Source organism: Electrona antarctica (genome assembly GCF_951216825.1).
Source record: "Electrona antarctica genome assembly, chromosome: 13".
Classification (NCBI taxonomy): domain Eukaryota; kingdom Metazoa; phylum Chordata; class Actinopteri; order Myctophiformes; family Myctophidae; genus Electrona; species Electrona antarctica.
The window spans coordinates 40,749,191-40,774,349 of record NC_136794.1 but is presented as its reverse complement, the minus strand read 5'-3'; the positions used below and the strand labels follow the sequence as shown (position 1 = coordinate 40,774,349).

Below are 25,159 nucleotides of genomic sequence, written 5' to 3'. Positions count from 1 at the left end.
GGGTGTGATGACTGCTGCTCACTGAGCACTGCTCATAACAACAGCTCCCACCTCCCTGATAACCCGGAAATTAAACCGCAGGTCATTACAATGGGAGTGAACGGTGGCAAGGCTTAGCTGTGCTGATGCTATCACCTGCTGGGCACACATGGGTGTGTTAAAGCTGCTATAAGCAATAATATGTCCACATTTTAATGACTTTGTTTTTATTTTATTTTTTGGTATTCAGACAGCAAGCAATGAGTAAAACACTCCCAAAAATAATTTAGTCTCTGTGACACATCTAGGGGCCATAACTCTGCATTCAAAGATGTTCCTAGAAGCTTTATCATTGGTTGAAAAAAAAACCCGGTCGAAATGACTAACCAATCAGGAAGTAGACAGGCAAATCGACCAATGACAAAGCTTATAGGAAAATCTTTGAATGCGGATTGTGGCCCCTAGATGTGTCACAGAGACTAATCTTTATGTGGGAGCGTTTTACCCATTGCTGGCTGTCTGAATACCAAAAAAATAATATGGAAATAAAAAAGCCATTAAAATGTTGGCATATTATTGCTTATAGCAGCTTTAATATAACATAACTAGTACAACTGCAATGGTTGGAGGTGGTCTCTCTACTCTTCCATTGAGACATTTAGATCCTGGTGTCTGTCGGGTAGGACACCTCCTAGAGGGAGACCACAGATGAATAAAGCGTACAGATTGTAGCTTCCAGGCAGAAATATTCTGACCACAGAGATGGCGGCTGCATGGCTGGGGGGGCCACAGTACGTCTTATTTAGGCATGTGCCTGCCACTCGGCTGCATGGCTGGGGGGCCACAGTACGTCTTATTTAGGCATGTGCCTGCCACTCGGCTGCATGGCTGGGGGGCCACAGTACGTCTTATTTAGGCATGTGCCTGCCACTCGGCTGCATGGCTGGGGGGCCACAGTACGTCTTATTTAGGCATGTGCCTGCCACTGGTAATGCAGAGCAACTGAGAAATGGCTGCAACATTAGAATACACCTCTGCCTAAACGCTCTGTTCAGCGACATGAGGAGGAGTAACCAACACAATGGAGTGCTGCAGGGGTCAGAGTGGCAAGACAAACATTCCTGTGATCCTGGGAACCTTGTGGGGGCAGGGGGGGGGGGGGGGGGGGGGGGACGACGACGACGACTACCGGTACAGGAGGAACTAAACCAGAATAGAACAAGGTCTCTCTAACCCGGGATCAGTGTGGGTAGCCACTGGCCAATCTTTCTGTGTATTTCGGACATTGGTTCCCAACCTTTTTATACTGAAGAAAAAATGTCTCTCCATGTATGTACCACCACAATAAATAACATTTGTTATTTATTTATTTAGTTAAAATGCAGGAGCGTATACCTGCCCTTTTTGTTCCATATTAGTCCTAAAACAATAATGATGCTGCCCTGACAAAACTCAGTCTAATCAGCACAATCAACTGCTGATATTTCTAATTCTCAAATCTTCTCAAATCTTCTATCGGCGTCGGTTATAGGTGTGCCGTCATGCCCATTTCAGCACGGCTGGATAGCCTATTTCAATTGCCCTTTTTTGGGGCGGCGACTCCTCTGTGTACCACCATTGTGCCTCCTCTCGTTGCACGCTTAACCGTAAACAACACACATTGTTGTAGAGCGTAAATAAACTACGCTATAGCGAGAGGGACTGTGCCCTATCATCACAGCTCTCTTTTCTCCATTTCTTAAACTGGCTGTCTCTGTCTCGCTAGACTCTCACACACACAGACACTCTGCTGTCTGGCTTCTCTCTCTCTCTCTCTCTCTCTCTCTCTCTCTCTCTCTCTCTCTCTGTCTCTCTCTCTCTCTGTCTCTGTCTCTGTCTCTGTCTCTCTCTCTCTCTCTCTCTCTGTCTCTCTCTCTCTCTCTCTGTCTCTCTCTCTCTCTCTCTCTCTCTCTGTCTCTCTGTCTCTCTCTCTCCCTCTCTCTGTCTCTCTCTCTCTGTCTCTCTCTCTCTCTCTCTCTCTCTGTCTCTCTCTCTCTCTCCCCTCCGGCTCTGACTATCCTCACTGTTCCTCTGTGTCAACACTAGTCCTCCTCCTCCGCCTCCACCCCTCTCTCTCGTCTCAGAGGAGTTTCGTGTTTGCCTGCTTGTGTTACGTTTTAACGGTCTCCGTGGTTCTCCAACGCTCCCTCCGAACAACAGTCCGCTGAGATGGAGAGAATAGGGACGTGAATACCTTTTCATAGCAGCATTGACGCCGGGCCTCGCGTGGGACGGTGAAACGAGAGCATGCACTGTCAAACTCAAAGAATGTTCATTTTACTCAGTCTGACTCTTAGGGTTTTTTAAACAAACACCTGGTTTTTACCGTGCCAGGGGTCAGGAAAGAAGTGCAGAGGTTAATGGAAAGTGCGATGGGCTGGAGAGAAGTGGGTTTGGAGAACGGAGACGGTTGGGAATGGCAAAGTGGGAAAGTGGGGGTGCAACAGTTTAGCGGATTCGAATGCCATCAATGCATTGAAAGGGACAAAATCACGTTTAATCAGAGCATTGCGATGCTCTCAGTAGCCGTCTGCTGACCTACCGCAACCGTCTCCAGCGTGAAACATTATATTGTGACGTTTTGGAGAAATTCAGTATAGGCTGCATTCTGTGAGTTGACCATGGCTATTGTTTTGACAGCAGCGATGTGTGTTTTCCGACATTACAGATCCTAACACTAAATCCTCTAACCCTTAGCCAAACCTCAGTCTTAACCGGCCACGTAAGTCCCCTAACCTCATGTCAGTCTTAGCCGGCCACGTAAGTCCCCTAACCTCATATCAGTCTTAGCCGGCCACGTAAGTCCCTTAACCTCATATCAGTCTTAACCGGCCACGTAAGTCCCCTAACCTTATATCAGTCTTAACCGGCCACGTAAGTCCCCTAACCTCATATCAGTCTTAACCGGCCACGTAAATCCCTTAACCTCATATCAGTCTTAACCGGCCACGTAAGTCCCCTAACCTCATATCAGTCTTAGCCGGCCACGTAAGTCCCCTAACCTCATATCAGTCTTAACCGGCCACGTAAGTCCCTTAACCTCATATCAGTCTTAACCGGCCACGTAAGTCCCCTAACCTCATATCAGTCTTAACCGGCCACGTAAGTCCCCTAACCTCATATCAGTCTTAACCGGCCACGTAAGTCCCTTAACCTCATATCAGTCTTAACCGGCCACGTAAGTCCCCTAACCTTATATCAGTCTTAACCGGCCACGTAAGTCCCCTAACCTCATATCAGTCTTAACCGGCCACGTAAATCCCTTAACCTCATATCAGTCTTAACCGGCCACATAAGTCCCCTAACCTCATATCAGTCTTAACCGGCCACGTAAGTCCCTTAACCTCATATCAGTCTTAACCGGCCACGTAAGTCCCCTAACCTCATATCAGTCTTAACCGGCCACGTAAGTCCCCTAACCTCATATCAGTCTTAACCGACAACGTAAGTCCCTTAACCTCATAGCAGTCTTAACCGGCCACGTAAGTCCCCTAACCTCATATCAGTCTTAACCGGCCACGCAAGTCCCCTAACCTCATATCAGTCTTAACCGGCCACGTAAGTCCCCTAACCTCATATCAGTCTTAACCGGCCACGTAAGTCCCCTAACCTCATATCAGTCTTAACCGGCCACGTAAGTCCCCTAACCTCATATCAGTCTTAACCGGCCACGTAAGTCCCCTAACCTCATATCAGTCTTAACCGGCCACGTAAGTCCCCTAACCTCATATCAGTCTTAACCGGCCACGTAAGTCCCTTAACCTCATATCAGTCTTAACCGGCCACGTAAGTCCCCTAACCTCATATCAGTCTTAACCGGCCACGTAAATCCCCTAACCTCATATCAGTCTTAACCGGCCACGTAAGTCCCCTAACCTCATATCAGTCTTAACCGGCCACGTAAGTCAGTTGACAACATGCGTCGCTGCCGTCAAAACAGTAGACGTGATCAACCACACAGATTGCAGCTACTGAGATCTTGGTAGGTCAGCAGACGGCTACTGAGATCTTGGTAGGTCAGCAGACGGCTACTGAGAGCATTCAATGCTCTGATTATACGTGATTTTGTCCCTTTCAATGCAAGTGGGTGAGTATAAAATAGGTCTCAAGCGGATAATCATACTAATCAATTTAGTTGATTATAAAATGTTCTCGGTTTTTTGATTAATTGAAAAAGTAATCGATAGAATAATCTCTACGAAAATAATCTATAGTTGCAGACGTACTTCCGTTGATGTCTGAAGCCTAGTTCAGACCAAAGATTTTCAACAGGACAAAACAGCTCAAAGCCCAATTCATACTAGTTTGTCGTACGACGGTGTTGCGTGCCTTAACCCATTTTTCTATAAATGTCTTCTACATCCTGACAGTTTTCTGAAAAAGCTATGTTTCTATGTCTGTCGTTCTTTGATTTTTCAAAAATAGCAGACCTACAAGCTCGTAGCGCGCGCTATGAGCTTGTAGATCTGCTATTTTTCAATAGCTAAAGCATAACATAATGCTAACACCAAAAGGGGTTCCCGCCCCCAAATTGGGTTAAATTGCCGATCTCTAACCTCACAGCGTGTCACAATGATGTGACGCAGATCTGCAAGCTTGTAGCTTTGCTATCTTGGAAAAGGTTTTGGGGGTCCTCCTTGGCATGCAAAGGTTTGAGAATCACTGGCCTAAACACATGGTGGAACCTAAGTACTTTTACTTAAGTACTGTACTTAAGTACAATTTTGAGGTATTTGTACTTTATTTTAGTGTTTCCAATTTCCAGTGCTTTTACTTCTACTCCACTACATCTCTGAGCCAAGATTTGTACTTTTACTCCACTACAATTATTTGAAAACTTTAGTTACTAGTTACGTTGGAGATTTTTTGATTAGAAAACATACATTAACCACTTCAACCCTATACATTTCGGCCATTTGAAAATAGACGATCTACAAGCTCACAATTGTGAGTTTGTAGATCTTCTATTTTCAATAGATTTTGTACACATTTTGAACTTGTGAAATGGCACATTCTGCACAATGAGTACTTTTAGTAAAGTACATTTTGATGCCGATACTTTTGTACTTTTACTCAAGTACATTTTCAATTCCGTACTTTTACTTGTAACGAAGTAGTTCTAAATTGCAGTATTGTCATTTTTACTCAAGTAAAACAATTGAGTACTTTTTCCACCACTGGGCTAAACAGGATCCGACTGTCCTCTAGGTCAGGGGTTCTCAACGTTTTTGGCCGGGGACCCCCGGAAATGCTTTGGCAACGTCTCGGGACCCCCGCCCCGCCCCCTCCCGACCCCCAATATAAATTGACTGCTACAATAACCTTAAACCATTTTGGGCGGGAACCCCTTTTGGTGTTTTAAGCATTATGTTATAATTTAGCTATTGAAAAATAGCAGATCTACAAGCTCATAGCGCGCCACCGAGTGGCGCGCTACGAGCTTGTAGGTCTGCTATTTAAAAAAAAAAGTCAATTTAAAAAAATAAAAAAATCGTTTTCTTTTTTTTTTTCAAATAATTTGGGGACCCCCTAAAATAATTTGGCGACCCCCCGAGGGGTCGCGACCCACGGGTTGAGAACCCCTGCTCTAGGTTCCTAGAAGGAGTTGAGAGAGAGAGAGAAGTGAGAGTTACTAACTCTCACACAGTCGCTATATCTGTTATTACAGCTGCTTCCCTGAACCCTGCACAACCCCCACTGTTATGGCTATACTGTGTGCATGTCCGCGCGCGCGCGTGTGTGTGTGTGTGTGTGTGTGTGTGTGTGTGTGTGTGTGTGTGTGTCACGTGAGAGTTTTCTCACATTCTCCATAATTATATCTATTGATGCACATTGTATCAATCATATCAGTACCAGCCGATAATGCGTTTTCCGTATCGGACAGATATCAAAAGTGATATGGACAAATATCATGATATTTCAATATATCAATATTGATATTGGGATAATCTGAAAATGTTCAAATGTAAAAAACTAAAATCTACAAACATTCGAGATGTTGTGAGCTATTGAATACGTATAAAAAATAATATTTGTACAGTATATAATAGGCCTTGAATGATTAAAACCAGGAAAAGGAAAATCTTCATATCACGATATCGATATAATTTCCAAATATTACCCGGGCCGGCCAACATTTCAACATTGTGCATCCCTAGTTCTAGTCCATATCCTGCATCCACCAAGACAAAACCGCTCAAATGTATGTTCATGTTGAATCAGCAAACATATGTATAAACTGTTTGACAGTTCTGTCAGTTCTATTAATTTGTTTTAATATTTGATTCTGTAAACCAATAGGGTAGGCAATTATAAGCTTTTAGCTTCAGCCTACACCTTTTCGGGCCACTCAAGTGTCTGTATAATGTATTATGTATTGTTATACATGTGAAAGGTCAGAAATAAACTAAACTAAACTAAAACTTCATGTACTGTTGTTCACTCACCTCTTTGTCTCGCCTCTCCAGCTGGTGATGGAGTTCTGTGGAGCAGGTTCCATCACAGACCTGGTGAAGAACACCAAGGGCAACACGCTCAAGGAGGACTGGATCGCCTACATCTCCCGAGAGATCCTCAGGGTGAGTGCCTGGATCGCCCAGATGCATGCTGGGAAATGTGGTTTATTGACCTTTTCGCTTTAACCCATGTTGACCTGAGATCAGATTCTAAAAATGTCTTCTACATCCTGACAGTTTTCTGAAAAAGCTATGTTTCTATGTCAGTCGTTCTTCATTCAATTTTAAAAAAATAGCAGACCTACAAGTTCATAGCGCGCCACTCGGTGGCGCGCTATGAGCTTGTAGATCTGCTATTTTTCAATGGCTAAAGCATAACATAACACCAAAAGGGGTTCCCGCCCAAAATGGGTTAAACCCCACCCCAAAAACCCTAACTAAGTCCAATGCCAGTCAAAATAGTTTAGCAACCGTTGCTAAGGTTGGGCAAGCTCTCGTCACCTCATAGCTGTCAATGTTATTTTGCATTGCTGGGTTTGTTGTTGAACACATTAACCCATTTTGGGCGGGAAGGGAACCCCTTTTGGTGTTTTAAACATTGTTATAATTTAGCTATTGAAAAATAGCAGATCTACAAGCTACGAGCTTGTAGGTCTGCTATTTTTTTTAAATCGTGAAAATATTTATTTCAGAAAACTGGAGGATTTAGAAGATTTTTTTAAAATTTTGAGGTCAGGCCTAAATGTGTTAATAGTAAAGTTACACAACCCAGGTGATGGCAATAATGCTAATCAGCGTAGTCTTACATGCATTACATGGTAATGCATGGTATTGATTGAGTTAAGTTGATTGAGTTGGATACTGTTAAGTTGATTAAGTTGATTGAGTTGGATACTGTTTCTCCCGCTACAATTTCCTTGTATTCCTAGCTTATTGAAATAATGTCATGTGTATTTGTCCAGTGCATACAGCCTACTGCAAGCCTCGTCGATTAGATTTAGAAGACTTTGAAGCTCTTGCTACTGAAATGCCCGATTATTTATTTGGAGAAATCCCATCATTTAACATGCATATCAATAGGTGAGAAGGACAGCTTGCCATCGCAGAGTGGAATGGGTGGGGCTTAGCGAAGGGCTAATTGTCAAGCCACTTTTCTTTTTCTATTACTCCTCAGGGATTGACTCACCTACACGCCCATCATGTGATCCATCGTGACATCAAGGGCCAGAACGTTTTGCTGACTGAAAATGCTGAGGTCAAACTGGGTATGTGAAGGAGCGGTTTTGGTTCGATGTGTTGGTTCACAGTACCCAAAAGTATTGCTAAGCTCAGTTTTTGTTGTCCGTTTGATTATATGTGACCAGATTTGACTGAGAGCCTGCCATCGCGCAAATTCCAGCTTTTCACCAGAAGAGAAAAACCTTTTTTTAATTTTTAATTTTCAAAATTAGTTAATAGCACAGGCAGACTCTTCACATACTAGAGCATGTCTGAAATAAGTGTCCGAGCTGAAATCAACATGTAAATATGAAATAAATGCTTAAACATGTAGCTAGGTGTAATGTTAGAGACCACACAGAAGTGAACATTTCAAGCCTGTTTTCTCAACTCTCTGTTTTCTGCAAGACGTTACTCTATAAGCCATATCTCCAAAACTGGTGGGTCAAACTGAACAGCCAATATGTCAATTTGAAGCTATGATTCCCTGCTTTCATATGACACGCAAATCCAATGGCAGTCCCTCAGTCAAATATGGTCACATTTGTAATGTATTTGTAATCAGATTTTTGTAATCATGTTACATGCAATGAATCAGTTTACCCCAATAGCCTGCATGTCTACAACATAATGTTCCACTATTCACCTGAAGACTGAGGATTTTCCTGGCAGTTCGTTTTCTTGGTAGTTCTTTAGGATAACTAAGTTTAGATTACCTTAATTGGAGCGACGTTCAAGCTTTCTAACCATTTTTTATGAGATTCTTAGAAGACAGGGACGCTTAATAGCAGTGAAACGATTAAGAGACTCAGATGATGCTCATATGTAAACTCAAACATTATAGATGTTTTTTAATACATAGCAATCCTCGTTACGAGGATTTAGATTTCGGAGCATAATAGACCAAAAGCTAAATAGCTACTTCAGCTAAAGATGGCTACTTGATAACTGAACCAATCCTGCACTTTATTTGACAACGTATCCTGTACTACTTGAATGTAATACTGCACTTTATACACAACTTTCTTCGGTATATAAATATATATTGCCCTCTAAAAAGCTGCTATTCTTTGTGCAATTACATGCAGTATGAGCCAAATAAAAAAGAGTTTTGTCTTACTTAGCCTTAAAACGATATACTTTGCACCTTTTGTACCTGTTTTGTATCTCTGTTTCTGTATATATGCTTAAAATAAAGTAAAGTAAAGCACTTGCTCTCACTAAAAAGCCAACGGTACATTAGCGTCTCTTAACTGGTTCTAACCTTTTGGGTTCCAGTTGACTTTGGCGTGAGCGCCCAGCTGGACCGGACAGTGGGCCGGAGGAACACCTTCATCGGGACGCCATATTGGATGGCTCCGGAGGTCATCGCTTGTGACGAGAACCCAGATGCCACCTACGACTACAGGGTAAGAAGCTCTGCCAGGGCAGAGGAGGTCACGCTAAACGGTACAGTGGTCGCTAAAGTGGGGTCACATAGTCACATTACCAATAGTCAGACAACCAGCAGTCCCTCCATTCCAATAGTCCGACAACCAATTGTCCGACAACCAACAGTCCCTCTATTCCAATTGTCCGACAAGTTCTTGTTTACCCAGGGTAAGTGGACTAAGCTCAAGATGCTTGTTTACAGCCACGCCCTGCTCATAGAACATTTCATGGTTGGGGTTCAATGCCTTGCTCAAGGGCACTTCAGCGGTGGTAATTGTAACGTGCCGGTCCGGGGATTCGAACTGGCGACCTTCCGGTATCAAGACCGCTCCGCAAACCGTTCGGCCACCGCTGCCCTAAACAACTAAACAACCAAAAGTCCGACACTCCAACAGCACCTCTCAGTTCAGACGGGTATGATTTTTGATTCCAGTTAAACAAAAATGCTCACACTAAATGTCTGGGCTGAGAGCAAGTCTCTATCGACTACTGTAACAATGTCTATACATATGAATCAAATACACAAAAATAGAAAAATCTCACTTAAAATGGTTATCAAATACAGTAAAATGCTATGTGAAGATGAACAGAAACACAAATATACATGCATACTGTGTCCACTGCATCCGTCTAATCTAATTCACCGTCCATGTGTTTTCAGAGTGACCTGTGGTCTTGTGGAATCACTGCCATAGAGATGGCTGAGGGGGCTCCTCGTAAGTTCTCCCATGTCATCTCCCATGTTAACCTAATCACAAGCCCTTTGAGCCTAACGTGTTCTGCTATAGTCAAGTATACAAACGTGTCTCTTAAATAGCTGATCTCTAGATCAGTTGTCTTTGGCAAGTGACACTTGCACAATGGAATATAATAAGCTTTACACATGTTGTTCACTATTATAGTTTTTTTTTTTTTTTTACAGTTATAAAACAACCCTAACAAAAAAACATAATGAATAGTATGATCAAAAGATCCTACTAAAAAGGGGTAACAAAAAAATCCCTGGACATAAGAATCAAAGATAACAGGGAAGAGTTCATCCTGAAACGTATTTTGGAGTTGTGAATATTCCCATTGCCTAAAACTTAAATGAAAATATCTGAAATAAAAGAAACACCTTTGCAAAACCTTCCGTTGGAAGAGTAGTCTCTGTTATCAACAGTCTCTGTGTGATTTGTTTCCCCCCATGCAGCGCTGTGTGACATGCATCCAATGAGAGCTCTCTTCCTCATCCCCAGAAACCCTCCTCCTCGACTCAAGTCCAAAAAATGGTAAGTTATCTCATGTTTCATTAGAATCACAGCAGCGGCTCCGCAGGGCTTGACATTAACTTTTTGAGGCACTTGTGCTTCGGACAAGTACATTTCCCAACTTCCTTGTTGAGTAGTAAACGTGTATTTAGTAATATCTCCACTTTTCTACAAGCTGTACACGGATGACATTCTCTCTGGCGAATACATGAAATGTATGTAAGATCACCTGTAGAAATTCTAGCGCTATTAACAATATTGGGAAGGTGATTATTAGGAAAGCCACACAATAGTGCCAGACAATATTGTTGGCCGCTATAGGAGAGTCACAGAAAAAGTGAAATCAAGAGTCACTTATCCAAGTCCAAGTCCTGATTGGTGACCATTATTATAGTTGACACACTAGTATTTACAGTAGTGATACAAGAGACAGTACATACAACGTATATGGTAAATTTATATAGCGCCTTTATCCAAGGCACTTTACAGAGATTGTGCATTACATTCACCCATTCACATATGCACCAACCTGCTCATCGGGAGCAATTAAGGGTTCAGCGTTTTGCTCAAGGACACTTCGACACTAACTCTGGGGGAGCCCTGGGATTGAACTGGGAATCTTTCGGTTCCCAAGAGGCCAGTCTACCCCTGAGCAGCTGCATATATGCAAACGCTTTTAGAGACATTGTTGATTTTAAGAACATTATCTGTAAAAGCACTACATTTCAGGTCCTTTTGGTGGGTGATATATCCTCATGCCTTGACAGTTTTAGTACTTAAATTATTTTTTTAAGGTTTATTTTCAGTCAGGTTAGTTGTAGAGAGACAGGAAGGAAACCAAGGGCAGAGGGAGAGGAGGAACAAGCGAGACAAGATAATATTGGTCAGATTTGAACCCCGGTCCTCGCACTCACAAGGAGCATAATTTGGTCTGTGCACTGACTGGCTCGAGCCACAATGGGCACACCACTGTCTCTGACTGCACCTGCTAACCTCGAGCAATGTTAGCGCTATGCTCTACTAATTTTGTTCTATGTATATAAAACAAAACACCCATCTAAATAAAGAAAAGTCACACTCAAAGCTTCATGCTGATGCATTAAGCTGGATGTATTCTTCGGTGTGCAATGGTGCTGCTTGTGGACATAGCTGATCTACAAGCTCACGATGCCATGAGAGGCGAGCTTGTACAGTAGATCTATTTTCGGCAAGCAACACCGTGGTACGACGAAGCATAATGCTATACTAGCAGATACAAAGTCACACAGCATATTTGTAGCTTTGTTGAAGAAGTTGAAGCTAGCTCAACTCAATTTTTATCCCACGATTTTGTAACCCATTCTTTCACCCAGTGTCAATTATCTAATGTAATCCTGGCTCTACACTTCCTCTGCCAACCTGGGGAGAGCAAACGGAACTGACCTCATACTTCCTTCTATGCATGAGGAGTCCAAGCCGCTTCTTTTCACCTGACAGGGGGGCGTTTCACCTTGTTTGGATGTAGCACGTGGAAGCTCCTTTCCCCTTCATCGGGTGCCCCGGCTGGCCAGGGGGAGGCAGTTTTAGAGACCAGGATTACTGCATGTTTACTGCATGCTACCTACCCTAGGCAGGGGACACGGGGAGAGTTAGCTTTGTTGTAGCTTTCGTAGCAGCTACAAACATTGGATGTATCTTTTGTATCTTCATGCCTCTGGCATCCATTGAAAATGAATGTCCTCCTGCATCTTTGTAGCTGCCAGTGTGAACGCAGGCTCTAGTGCGACACCTTGCCCATTTTTGTTGCGTGACATCAGACATCCTTGTGTCCCCGCCCTCCCAGGTCTAAGAAGTTCTTCAGCTTCATCGAGGGCTGCCTGGTGAAGAACTACACCCAGCGACCCCCCACCGACCAGCTGCTCAAACACCCCTTCATCAGGGACCAGCCTAACGAGAGGCAGGTGCGCATCCAGCTCAAAGACCACATCGACCGCACCAAGAAGAAGAGGGGAGACAAGGGTACGTCCAAATAGAAGAACGTGACACTGTTGTGATTTTCATCATTAGCTCCAGCGTGATTTTGACAGCACATTTTGATTTAGTTTTAGTCGGTCTTTTCAGTAAAGGTTAATTTAGTTTTTGTCATATTTTATAGTCACCTGAAATGTTTTAGTGACAAAAACACAGACACAAACAAGAATTGTCTGTCAATATGGATTGCATCCTTAATATTGGTCCTGTAAGTATAGACTACATGTCTATGATCTTAGGGCTCTATTTTCGTCCATGCTAAACCCCTTACCCCTAAACTACTTTGCCTTTTTTCACTATTTTGAAAAACATTTTTGAATAGTTAAAATAGCTAGTCTACAAGCTCACAAAGTGTCGATATAGATTGGCTAGTTGAACTATTCAAAACTGTTTTTCAAAATAGTAAAAAAGGCAAAGATGTTTAGGGATAAGGGGTTAGCAATAGCATGGACACAAATGGAGCCCTTAGAATACAATCGACCATACTGGCTGGTTGCCACAACATGTAGCTGGAAGAGTAGAATAATGCAGTGTTTGTCGGCATTGGCCTGATGGCCACCTCAACGCTTGCTTCTTGGACCTCTGAGCATTAGCTCTTAAGCCAACATTTGTATTCTCTTCTCATCACCTCTTCAGATGAGACGGAGTATGAATACAGTGGCAGTGAGGAAGAGGAGGAGGAAACACCTGGAGAACAAGAAGGAGAACCAAGGTAACCAGTAGCATCTTTTCCTGAACCTCATTTTAAGGTCCTTTCAGATGGGCAACGTGTGATGCAGACGTCGCCTGGATCATTGACAGGTCTGCTCTAGGTCATGACAACACCAACATGATCCTCGGTTGAATGAATGGATTGATTTAATCTATAATATATTTATTATGGAGAGAATTAAATTCAGCTTCAGAGGTCAAGTTGAAGTTTTCACAGATAACTGGTTTAGATGGATTACTCATGTTTCTACCATAAGACCTGATTTTGTATAGTTTCAGTTAAACCTGTTTAACCTGTATATGCACCTGTTTGAGGTACTTATGTATTATGAATGATCATCAATAGAGAAGAGAGGCAGACATCTCCCCTTGTGTGTATTGTACGTATATTGTCTTGTTTTGTTTTCGGTTGTATGTATTGTCAATTGTCAGTCGTTTCGTTTTCATGTATGTTTGATTAAAATTCAATAAAACGTAAATTGAAAAAAAAAAGAAAACTTCCGTCTCATCCCATCCCTCCCATCCCTCCCTGGGCGCAGCTCCATCGTGAACCAGCCAGGAGAGTCGACGCTGCGCCGTGACTTCATCCGCCTGCAGCAGGAGAACAAGGAGCGCTCGGAGGCCATGCGACGCCAGCAGCTCCTGCAGGAGCAACAGCTCCGGGAGCAGGAGGAGTACAAGCGCCAACTACTGGCCGAGAGGCAGAAACGCATCGAGCAGCAGAAGGAGCAGAGGAGGCGGCTGGAAGAGGTACGTTGTGGAGGAGACATTAACCCATTTAGGACTGAGACAAGATTCTAAATCATTGACAGTTTTCTGAACAAGCTAATGTTTCTATATCAGAGCTTCTCAAACTATTTTATGTCAAGGAACCCAAAAATCAAATGTAATCGGCCGCCGACCCCCATCTGAAAATATGTTGTTGCCTGGAAGCCCCGGAAGCAAAGATATGAGTTAAAAACCTTTACTCAGTGCCACGCTATGAGCTTGTAGATCTGATATCACTGCAAGCAAAAAATGTGGGAATGCACCTCAATGATAATCTTTATGTAGCACCTTTCTTATGGCAAAGTTTACAAAAGGCCTTCCACAATCCACGTGGTAAGGCAGATAATATGGAAAAGGTGATCAAACGCACACAAAAATAGAAAACCTGATACGGAACAAAAGATGAAAGGTTAGCATTTGGTACGTGTGGAACAGGGCAGGTCCTTGACATCTTCATTGAACAATCACAGGCATGTGTCTGTAGTGTCTACTCATCCCGTCTAGGTCTGCTTCTGTTTAGCACTCTTCCGTCTCTGCACGAGGCTTTGCGTGTCTGTCGATCTGGTTTTTCTCAACAACACCGAGTTGTTGGCATAAAATATGAGCATGTGTCTGCAGCCAGCGAGTCTGTCTGTATGCGTTGTTGTCTGTCACAGTTGTTATTCTATCTTGTCAGTAACGCTGGGGAAATAACCCTGGTTAGCCTCAGCCTAAAATTGCATGCCGTATGCCCATATTTGTTCACGTGTAAACATGTTTATTCATTTAAAACGTGAAACACCCACAGGGTTCCCTGTCATTAACCCATGGTGGTCTGTTCTTCAGAGAAGTGTGGTGGTAAAAAAAGACCCTCCTCTGCCCCATGTTCGTTCGTTTGTTCGTTCTAAATTGGACTTGATTTCACAGAGACTGGCCTCTCTCTGCTTGCCTTCCACTAAGACGGTCTCTTGAGTAGCACTGGCAAACACATCAACGTTTTTTTATGGACAACTCTCGTTACTGTAAACGTGACGTGATCGTGAACCTAAAATGTACATTAAACATTTCTAACAGACCATAATATACAACTTAAAAGCCTGAGTCTGGCCCAGATTTCGCTACAGCGATTTAATATACACAATCTGCACATAATAGAGCGGGACACTATGGACAGTGTTAAAGGGTTTAGCCGCCCGATGTAGTCGAAGCCGTCGAGATTATATCAATTTACGACAAATCCGAACATGACCCAGTATAGTTTGAGCTGCCTAACGATGGCCGTCTTAACCCATTTTGGGCGGGAACCCCTTTTGGTGTTAGCATTATGTTATGCTTTAGCTATTGAAAAATAGCAGATCTACAAGCTCATAGCGCGGCACCGAGTGCCGCGCTATGAGCTTGTAGGTCTGCTATTTTTGAAAAATCAAAGAACGACTGACATAGAAACATAGCTTTTTCAGAAAACTGTCAGGATTTAGAAGACATTTGTAGAATCTGGTCAAAATGGGTTAACGAAGGTCCGGCGGTAGCGACTGTAATCTGCGGAACCGCCGCCGTTAAATGTGCGATGCCGGCTCTTTTCACTGTCTGTTGCGTTTTACAAGTCGTCTTGTATGTTTTACAAGTCTTCTTGTATGTTGGAGGCATTAACTGGATCATTGTAGGGATCACATGACTAATGTAAGGGCTCTCTGGTTCTTCTGACCCTTGCATTCCTCAGCATGGTTTTCCTGCAGTGCTGCGAATGCAATAATAAATCAAAGCTTTGTGCACTGTTGTTCTCATCGAGAGAGAGAGAGTCTCTGTAATAGGCACCGCAGCTAAATCTATAATTTATTGTCTAATATTATGCGCCATAGACTCCATTGTAATGGAAGCAGCCAGAGTCAAAATACTTGCAATCTCAGTATCTGGGAACCCATCGGCAAAAAAAGACTAACTAAAAATAATGATCCTTTGAATTTGCCTCTGGGGGCACCGACCAGCGACTAATTCCCCATGCAGAGACCACCTTCAGCCCTCCTCTTCCAGTGGTGTGTCGTTGTTTACATTCCTACTAACAACAAACTCTACACTGCGGAGCTCCAAATCTGTCTTGAGAGATTAAGCCATTCTAGACGGGAACCCGTTTTGGTGTTTTAACTAAGCATTATGTTATACTTTAGCTTTTGAAAAATAGCAGATCTACAAGCTCATAGCGCGCCACCGAGTGGTGCGCTACGAGCTTGTAGGTCAGCTATTTTTGACGGGAACCCGTTTTGGTGTTTTAACTAAGCATTATGTTATACTTTAGATTTTGAAAAATAGCAGATCTACAAGCTCATAGCGCGCCACCGAGTGGTGTGCTACAAGCTTGTAGGTCAGCTATTTTTGAAAATTCATGAAAATGTGGCACAAATCTTTGAATATATATTCTTTCAGAAGACTTTTTATTTATTTCGATGTCAGGCCTAAATGGGTTAAAATACTAAGACTATGGAATTTACTGATGTAGAAACGGATTCAGTTAGATAAGCTCAGACAATAAACTCTAGAGCCAGTTATTGTGCTGCAGGGCAAAAAGAACAACTATTATAATTAGATCCCGCAGACGAGGCATTTAAAAAGGCCTGCTCGGATCGGCCCTCCTCGTGTCAGTGAGCTGGATGTTCCTTTGTTGGCGTCTCTGGAAGGTTTGGCTGAGATCAAACTGCTCCTTCTAGAACTAGTGGAGGGAGAGAGAGAGGTTTTCCTCTTCTAGAACTAGTGGAGGGAGAGAGAGGTTTTCCTCTTCTAGAACTAGTGGAGGGAGAGAGAGAGGTTTTCCTCTTCTAGAACTAGTGGAGGGAGAGACGTTTTCCTCTTCTAGAACTAGTGGAGGGAGAGACGTTTTCCTCTTCTAGAACTAGTGGAGGGAGAGACGTTTTCCTCTTCTAGAACTAGTGGAGGGAGAGACGTTTTCCTCTTCTAGAACTAGTGGAGGGAGAGACGTTTTCCTCTTCTAGAACTAGTGGAGGGAGAGAGAGGTTTTCCTCTTCTTGAACTAGTGGAGGGAGAGACGTTTTCCTCTTCTAGAACTAGTGGAGGGAGAGAGAGAGGTTTTCCTCTTCTAGAACTAGTGGAGGGAGAGAGAGAGGTTTTCCTCTTCTTGAACTAGTGGAGGGAGAGACGTTTTCCTCTTCTAGAACTAGTGGAGGGAGAGGGAGGTTTTCCTCTTCTAGAACTAGTGGAGGGAGAGAGAGAGGTTTTCCTCTTCTAGAACTAGTGGAGGGAGAGACGTTTTCCTCTTCTAGAACTAGTGGAGGGAGAGAGAGAGGTTTTCCTCTTCTAGAACTAGTGGAGGGAGAAGTTTTCCTCTTCTAGAACTAGTGGAGGGAGAGAGAAGTTTTCCTCTTCTAGAACTAGTGGAGGGAGAGAGAGGTTTTCCTCTTCTAGAACTAGTGGAGGGAGAGAGAAAGGTTTTCCTCTTCTAGAACTAGTGGAGGGAGAGAGAGGTTTTCCTCTTCTAGAACTAGTGGAGGGAGAGAGAGGTTTCCTCTTCTAGAACTAGTGGAGGGAGAGAGAGGTTTCCTCTTCTAGAACTAGTGGAGGGAGAGAGAGAGGTTTTCCTCTTCTAGAACTAGTGGAGGGAGAGAGAGGTTTTCCTCTTCTTGAACTAGTGGAGGGAGAGAGAGAGGTTTTCCTCTTCTAGAACTAGTGGAGGGAGAGAGAGGTTTTCCTCTTCTAGAACTAGTGGAGGGAGAGAGAGAGGTTTTCCTCTTCTAGAACTAGTGGAGGGAGAGAGAGGTTTTCCTCTTCTTGAACTAGTGGAGGGAGAGAGAGGTTTTCCTCTTCTTGAACTAGTGGAGGGAGAGAGAGAGGTTTTCCTCTTCTAGAACTAGTGGAGGGAGAGAGAGAGGTTTTCCTCTTCTAGAACTAGTGGAGGGAGAGAGAGGTTTTCCTCTTCTTGAACTAGTGGAGGGAGAGAGAGAGGTTTTCCTCTTCTTGAACTAGTGGAGGGAGAGAGAAAGGTTTTCCTCTTCTAGAACTAGTGGAGGGAGAGAGAAAGGTTTTCCTCTTCTAGAACTAGTGGAGGGAGAGAGAGGTTTTCCTCTTCTTGAACTAGTGGAGGGAGAGAGAAAGGTTTTCCTCTTCTAGAACTAGTGGAGGGAGAGAGAGGTTTTCCTCTTCTAGAACTAGTGGAGGGAGAGAGAAAGGTTTTCCTCTTCTAGAACTAGTGGAGTCCTAGTGTCCTGATTTTTAACCTTATACATTTTTTTTAAAATTATATTTATAGAATACGACCCACTGTGAGCCTGATTTGATGTGATTTTAATGAAATGGTACACAATCTTTGGCGGAGGGAAGCGCTTTAATGTAAAGATCGGAGAATTGGAGCAGGGTATTTTGTTTTTAATTTGCAAACAACAGCTATTGAGCCAACTCAGTGCACGAAGCCAGAACACAGTAAAATTCTACATAATGGAACCAAATGGACCCACAAGGGTACATTTGTACAAGTCTCCGAGTTAAATGAACTGAGGAATTTTACTGTGTGAACAGCTAAGGGGCATTTGGGCAGGAGTTCAAGTTTGGTTGTCTGCTACATGTTTTTTCTTTTCTTTCTTTCTTTTTTTTTTTACACTGATATATTCTATGGATATGACTGTGCATGCCTAGATGTAATGCACAGAAAATAATGGAGTGTCAATTTCAGTAATTCTCAACGAATTGAAAAGGCCAAAGGCCTTTAGCTACTGTATACACCAGGCCTTTCTTTGTATTCAGCGCTAGTGTCGCTACTCTCCTACTCTACACTCTGACAGGTACCAAGATGGCCGCCAGCACAGGAGCCATGGGTTCCCACACACCAACCATGGCTCCGGGGCTCACTCACAATTCATACGGGTCCATTTGGTTTCATTTTACGCTCTCAAGAGTTAAATTAAAGTTAAACATCTGCATTACTTAATTTACAAGAACACTACACAATTTGAGAAATGTAGAAGAATTGTAATTTTCATCTACGTTCGCCTGTTATCTCTCCTATGGTACGAACAACAATACAGCATGGAATTGTGGCCAAAATCGTATCCAACGATAACAATATAACGTTTAGTTTTTGGGTCCGAGAGGCTAAATCTCATCAAATGGTGGCCCGTGTGACTCTTAACGCCGAACAAATAATGGCCCTTGAAATGAAAAAGGTTGAAAACCACTGCCCTAGACTATAGAGCTTCCACTGTAGCGTTCCTCGCGAGACGATGACAGACAAATCGATGTTTAAACAGATCTGTGTCTGACGGCATTGACGGCCAACTGTTAGATAACGGATGGGAGTTCAGCGCTGATTAAATGGTTATTGTTTTAAAACAGTACATGTAACGTTGACATCTCAGCGGGCCAACTCCTTTCCTGTCTGATGTCACGGCCAATGCCGTGATTGCTGTTTTTTTTTGCGTGATGACTAGGCATGTAACGATTCACTCAACTCACGATACGATTCGTATCACGATATGAGGTTCACGATACGATTTTTCACGATATTAAAAAAAATATATTTCTTTAGAGAAATTGCCGTTTTTTAAATTTTATATAATTTATCTTCCCCCCTGAGATTTTTTATTTAACTACATTGCAAAAGAAGTAGCATTACTTTTGACAGTGCAGAAACATGAGCATCAACGACCATCATCACCTGGGCACAGTCACAGTCCCCTCTACAGTGCTCTACTACTGAAAATAGTAAAGCACTTGAATATGATGGAATATGACTAAAGCGATTTTCGATTTTCGATTTATTTCAATGAATCGATTCATATCGTCGGGATTAATATCGATATATATCGATATACGATATATCGTTACATGCCTAGTGATGACTTTACCATGACATTACGCAAAACGCGGCGAAAAAAAACCGCACCAGTGTGCAACCACCATAATTGTGTGGGCCGTATAAAGACAATGGTGAAAATAAGCAGATCTACATGCTTTCAACCCATTGCGATGCAACACTGAGAGTGTACTTGTAGAGCGTGTATTTTCGCCATGTGACGCCACCGTATGATGAAGAATAAAATGGGGCTTGAGTGGTTGTGGTTTTCATTTCATTACATACAGAATACTGTCTAACTGATTAGGCTTGATTGTTTTAAGTCGACCACAAAAGATGGCTGATTTTACACTTGGTTGCATGCAAAAAATAGCTGATCTACAAGCTCACAATGCTTCACAGTAACCAAAAATTCTACTGGATCTCTTCTCCACTAGTCCCTCCCTTACATTTTAGTCTAGTTTTTATTTGTTGACGAAATTGTATTATATTTAGTCTTAGTTTTAGTCATCGTAGCTTAGTTTTTATTTCGTTTTCATCACTGAAAAAAGATAGTCGACAAACATTTTCCGTCATCATTTTAGTTGACGAAATCAACACACACACACACACACACACACACACACACACAATGTGTTGAATGATAGTTGCAGCCCTATGAACAACACGGCGGTCCGTCCGATCGCGACGAGGCTCCTATCTGGACGCCTGACCTCATATTGACGATGACGATGATGCAAATGTTTTAGAAATATTTTCACCATGCTCACCTCTGTCGCCGCCCTTGTGTCTGCCCACAGCAACAACGGCGTGAGCGGGAGATGAGGAGGCAGCAGGAGCGCGAGCAGCGGCGCCGCGAGCAGGAGGAGAAGAGACGCGTGGAGGAGATGGAGAGAGGCCGCAAGGAGGTGGAGGAACGCCGCAGGGCCGACGACGACAAGAGGAGGTCTGACCGCGAACAGGTGAGGAGGGCTGACCACAAACAGGGCTGACTGTGAACAGGTGAGGAGGGCTGACCGCGAACAGGTGAGGAGGGCTGACCGCGAACAGGGCTGACCGCGAACAGGTGAGGAGGGCTGACCGCGAACAGGTGAGGAGGGCTGACCGCGAACAGGGCTGACCGCGAACAGGTGAGGAGGGCTGACCGCGAACAGGTGAGGAGGGCTGACCGCGAACAGGGCTGACCGCGAACAGGTGAGGAGGGCTGACCACGAACAGGGCTGACCGTGAACAGGTGAGGAGGGCTGACCGCAAACAGGGCTGACCGCAAACAGGGCTGACCGCAAACAGGGCTGACCGCGAACAGGTGACCACTGACTGAGGAAACGCAGGAATACTACTACTGATGAAAGAGGACACCACTAATGGTTAAAAACTAATTTCGGAGGATGTAAAAAAACAAATTGACCTCACTTCAATCAATCATGTTTGCACACTGTCACCGAATATTTAGTTTTTTTTTGGACCAGGGTCGATTTTATCTGTTTGAAGCAGCTGTCTAGTGGGGTCTAGTGGCGTGTTGGTGACAGGCTGACAGCTAGTGATATCCTACTACTTTCTACTGTCTAGTGGGGTGTTGGTGACAGGCTGACAGCTAGTGATAGCCTACTACTTTCTACTGTCTAGTGGGGTGTTGGTGACAGGCTGACAGCTAGTGATAGCCTACTACTTTCTACTGTCTAGTGGGGTGTTGCTGACAGCTAGTGATAGCCTACTACTTTCTACTGTCTAGTGGGGTGCTGGTGACAGGCTGACAGCTAGTGATAGCCTACTACTTTCTACTGTCTAGTGGGGTGCTGGTGACAGGCTGACAGCTAGTGATAGCCTACTACTTTCTACTGTCTAGTGGGGTGTTGGTGACAGGCTGACAGCTAGTGATAGCCTACTACTTTCTACTGTCTAGTGGGATGTTGGTGACAGGCTGACAGCTAGTGATAGCCTACTACTTTCTACTGTCTAGTGGAGTGTTGGTGACAGGCTGACAGCTAGTGATAGCCTACTACTTTCTACTGTCTAGTGGGGTGTTGGTGACAGGCTGACAGCTAGTGATAGCCTACTACTTTCTACTGTCTAGTGGGGTGTTGGTGACAGGCTGACAGCTAGTGATAGCCTACTACTTTCTACTGTCTAGTGGGGTGTTGGTGACAGGCTGACAGCTAGTGATAGCCTTCTACTTTCTACTGTCTAGTGGGGTGCTGGTGACAGGCTGACAGCTAGTGATAGCCTACTACTTTCTACTGTCTAGTGGGGTGTTGGTGACAGGCTGACAGCTAGTGATAGCCTTCTACTTTCTACTGTCTAGTGGGGTGTTGGTGACAGGCTGACAGCTAGTGATAGCCTACTACTTTCTACTGTCTAGTGGGGTGTTGGTGACATGCTGACAGCTAGTGATAGCCTACTACTTTCTACTGTCTAGTGGGGTGTTTGTGACAGGCTGACGGCTGGTGATAGCCTACTACTTTCTACTGTCTAGTGGGGTGTTGGTGACAGGCTGACAGCTGGTGATAGCCTACTACTTTCGGATCCGCAAAACGCAGCGAAAAAACGCACCAGTGTGCAACCACCAAAAATAAGCAGATGCAGATACATGCTTTCCCATTGCGATGTGACACACTGAGAGCTTGTAGATCGTGTATTTTCGCCGTGCGACGCCACTGCATGGCGAAGAATAAAATGGGGCTTGAGTGGTTGTGGTTTTCATTTCATTACATACAGAATACTGTCGAACTGATTAGGCTTGATTGTTGTTTTAAGTCGACCACAAAAGATATTCGCAATAGTAGTCACGAACCACAGATGTTTCGTGGTTGTGTTGATATCACTTCTACATTCAGACCCAGTGCCACTGCTTGTTTATTTTAAAGCCCTGGAATAATGAGTAATTTGACCGTGCACAAAAGTTCAGGTGCCTGCCTTTTGGTCATACCTTTTTAGTATCCCACGATTTTTGTAACCCTCCCTCTCAGCAACGGACTGACCTCATGCTTCCTTCAATGCATGATGAGTCCAAGCCGCTTCTTTTCACCTGACAGGGGAGAGTTTCCCCGGGTTGGACGTAGCGCGTGGAAGGGACACGTTATTCCAACCAGTTCCTTTCCGCTCCATCAGTATAGAGACCAGGATTACCGTCTGTTTTTTTTTTGCTTCATAGATCTAGTTTTTTGTATTGTGTGGACATACAGACAGGCAGGCAGGCAGGCAGGCAGGCAGGCAGACAGACAGGCAGACAGGCAGACAGGCAGACAGACAGACAGACAGACAGACCGTAATGTTGCCTCCGTTTGTTCCAGGAGTACATCCGCCGTCAGCTGGAGGAGGAACAGAGACACCTGGAGATCTTGCAGCAGCAGTTGTTGCATGAACAGGCCATGCTGCTGGTGAGTGTCTGTCTGTCTGTCTGAGTGTCTGTCTGTTCACGGTGCTACATAAAAACACACAAAGTAATATCAGTGTCGGGGCGCGGCCACATTGATTTGAACATGTACACAGCCTAGTGTGCACGCGAATCCGAACGCAGTGGGCACACCTGGACAAAAAAAAGTGAGCCTTCAAACTGACACTTAATGTTGAAAAAATGTCTCTCTTACTGTACTTACAACAGCAATAGCCTCGGAAACCCAGACGTTTTTATTTCCGTGGAGAAAAGAAATGTCTGGGGCCCGAGTCCACTCATCAATTCGACATAGAGTAGCGCAAACGTCGCTCTCTCTCTCTGCTGATTACTGATCGTCTGCACCTTTGTTAAATTGACGCGCGCGCGCGCACACACACACACACACTATCGCTCTAATTAATTAGCAGCTGCGTCTAGTTTCTCCCGGCGGATACCTATGCCATAGAAAGCATAGATGAGTTCCAGTCTACACCAAGGGGGCAGGCAGACTTTCCAACGTTGAAGCTCTGGGTCCTAGTGGTAGGAGGAGGGACTACAGGCGGACCCGTGGATTCATGACCGGGAAACCCCGTGCAGCTGGGCTTTAACGTTGAGCGCTCGGTTGCCCTACGTCACTCAGGACCTCAAAGTTGAGGTCCTGGGAGGGACTTCCGGCAGTCTTCCGGGTGCTTCAAAACGCCACTGAGCAACTTCCACTGACATGAATAGCTGGGGGGGGCGAAGCTTCGCGCCAGTTCAGTCTCTATTATATATATACTCTATGGTCTACACCAGCACTGATCTCCTGAAGCACCTTGTTGTACTTATCGCTAGGCAGGATGGCCACAAGCAGCCAGTTCATCCATGCTGTATAATGCTTTCTGCTGCCACTGAATACATTGTGATTTATGTGGCTTTATTAGTTTAGTTTAGTTTAGTTTAGTTTAGTTTTATTTGCACGTGATGTACATTAAAAGAAAAACAAAGGAAATTTCAAATGGAATGAAATACATTTGTATGAAAATAAAAATCAGAAAATGTGCCGGAAGGACCAAAAAAACCCAGAAGGGCTTATCGAGTGGCCTTCCTTAAAGCTGCCAAGGGAGCTTAAACTAGTTATAATAAAATTAAAACATTAATGAAAATACATAATGATGATAATAATAATATTAATAAATTATTACTGGGCCGCACACCTACTGTAGTATTAGAGATAAGATTAGACAGGGAGGCCATGCCTTTATTAGTCTCTCTTATACTGGTATTTTTATAATTGGATGGGGTAAAGATAATACAGTTACATCAGTTAGGTTACTCCTTGCTGCCCTCTAGCGGTCAAACGTCGCAGCTTTAACCTCGGCCACCTGAATGCGTTTTCTTTTTCTTCTTTTTTTTAAACATAAATTATTTGTGATGGGTGAGAAATATATTAGAGCCTGTAATAAAGGCGGCATTAATTAGTACAAATATTATGGTTCTCGCTTATTCTTATCTCTCTCTTATGGCTACGACTCTTCAACATCCTCCCTCTCTTCCTCTGAATCCATATCCTTCCCTGCTGTCCTTCTTTACGCCCCTCTCTGTTCGAAGTCGAACTTTTTACGAGGTACGGTTCACAATTCCCAGGAGGTTACATAACGGTATAGTAATGTTGGTGTTACTCATACTAGTCCTCGCAGTTCTACAGACATTCCTGAAGCCTGTTTCTCTTTCCAGCCTCTGTATGAAGTCGTTAGGTCTAATCCATGACATTTGTAGATCTGCTGAGGGCTGTTAATCCATTTAGGCCTGACCTCGAAATTTAAATCCTCCAGTTTTCTGAAATAAATATTTTCACGATTTTTCAAAAATAGCAGACCTACAAGCTCGTAGCGCGCCACTCGGTGGCGCGCTATGAGCTCGTAGATCTGCTATTTTTCAATAGCTAAATTATAACATAATGTTTAAAACACCAAAAGGGGTTCCCGCCCAAAATGGGTTAAACAAAACCACCTCGTGGGAAGCCAGAATGTTTACTTGGCCCTTAGTGATGATGTCACCTCGTGGGAAGCCAGAATTTTTACTGGCCCTTAGTGATGATGTCAGCCACCAGGAAGCGAGGATTTCCCTTGTTTTCTCCCTGGGTCTGGTACTGTATGTGCAGCCTGGGGAC

General features: G+C 43.8%; 1 protein-coding gene across 8 annotated transcripts in view; it reads left to right on the top strand.

The window, feature by feature from the left end:
- LOC306934769 (mitogen-activated protein kinase kinase kinase kinase 4-like) overlaps window positions 1–25,159 on the top strand; it is a 143,444-nt gene that overhangs the window by 79,639 nt on the left and 38,646 nt on the right. For 7 of the 8 annotated variants that reach the window (XM_079517535.1, XM_079517536.1, XM_079517531.1 and 4 more), the window contains exons 5-14: window positions 6,486–6,596; window positions 7,648–7,738; window positions 8,970–9,100; window positions 9,784–9,838; window positions 10,315–10,393; window positions 12,195–12,370; window positions 13,019–13,094; window positions 13,633–13,843; window positions 20,435–20,596; window positions 22,925–23,011. In XM_079517535.1, the coding sequence (XP_079373661.1) occupies window positions 6,486–6,596; window positions 7,648–7,738; window positions 8,970–9,100; window positions 9,784–9,838; window positions 10,315–10,393; window positions 12,195–12,370; window positions 13,019–13,094; window positions 13,633–13,843; window positions 20,435–20,596; window positions 22,925–23,011 (1,179 nt within the window). The remainder of the gene's footprint in view (window positions 1–6,485; window positions 6,597–7,647; window positions 7,739–8,969; window positions 9,101–9,783; window positions 9,839–10,314; window positions 10,394–12,194; window positions 12,371–13,018; window positions 13,095–13,632; window positions 13,844–20,434; window positions 20,597–22,924; window positions 23,012–25,159) is intronic. The other variant, XM_079517534.1, reaches the window with a different exon arrangement.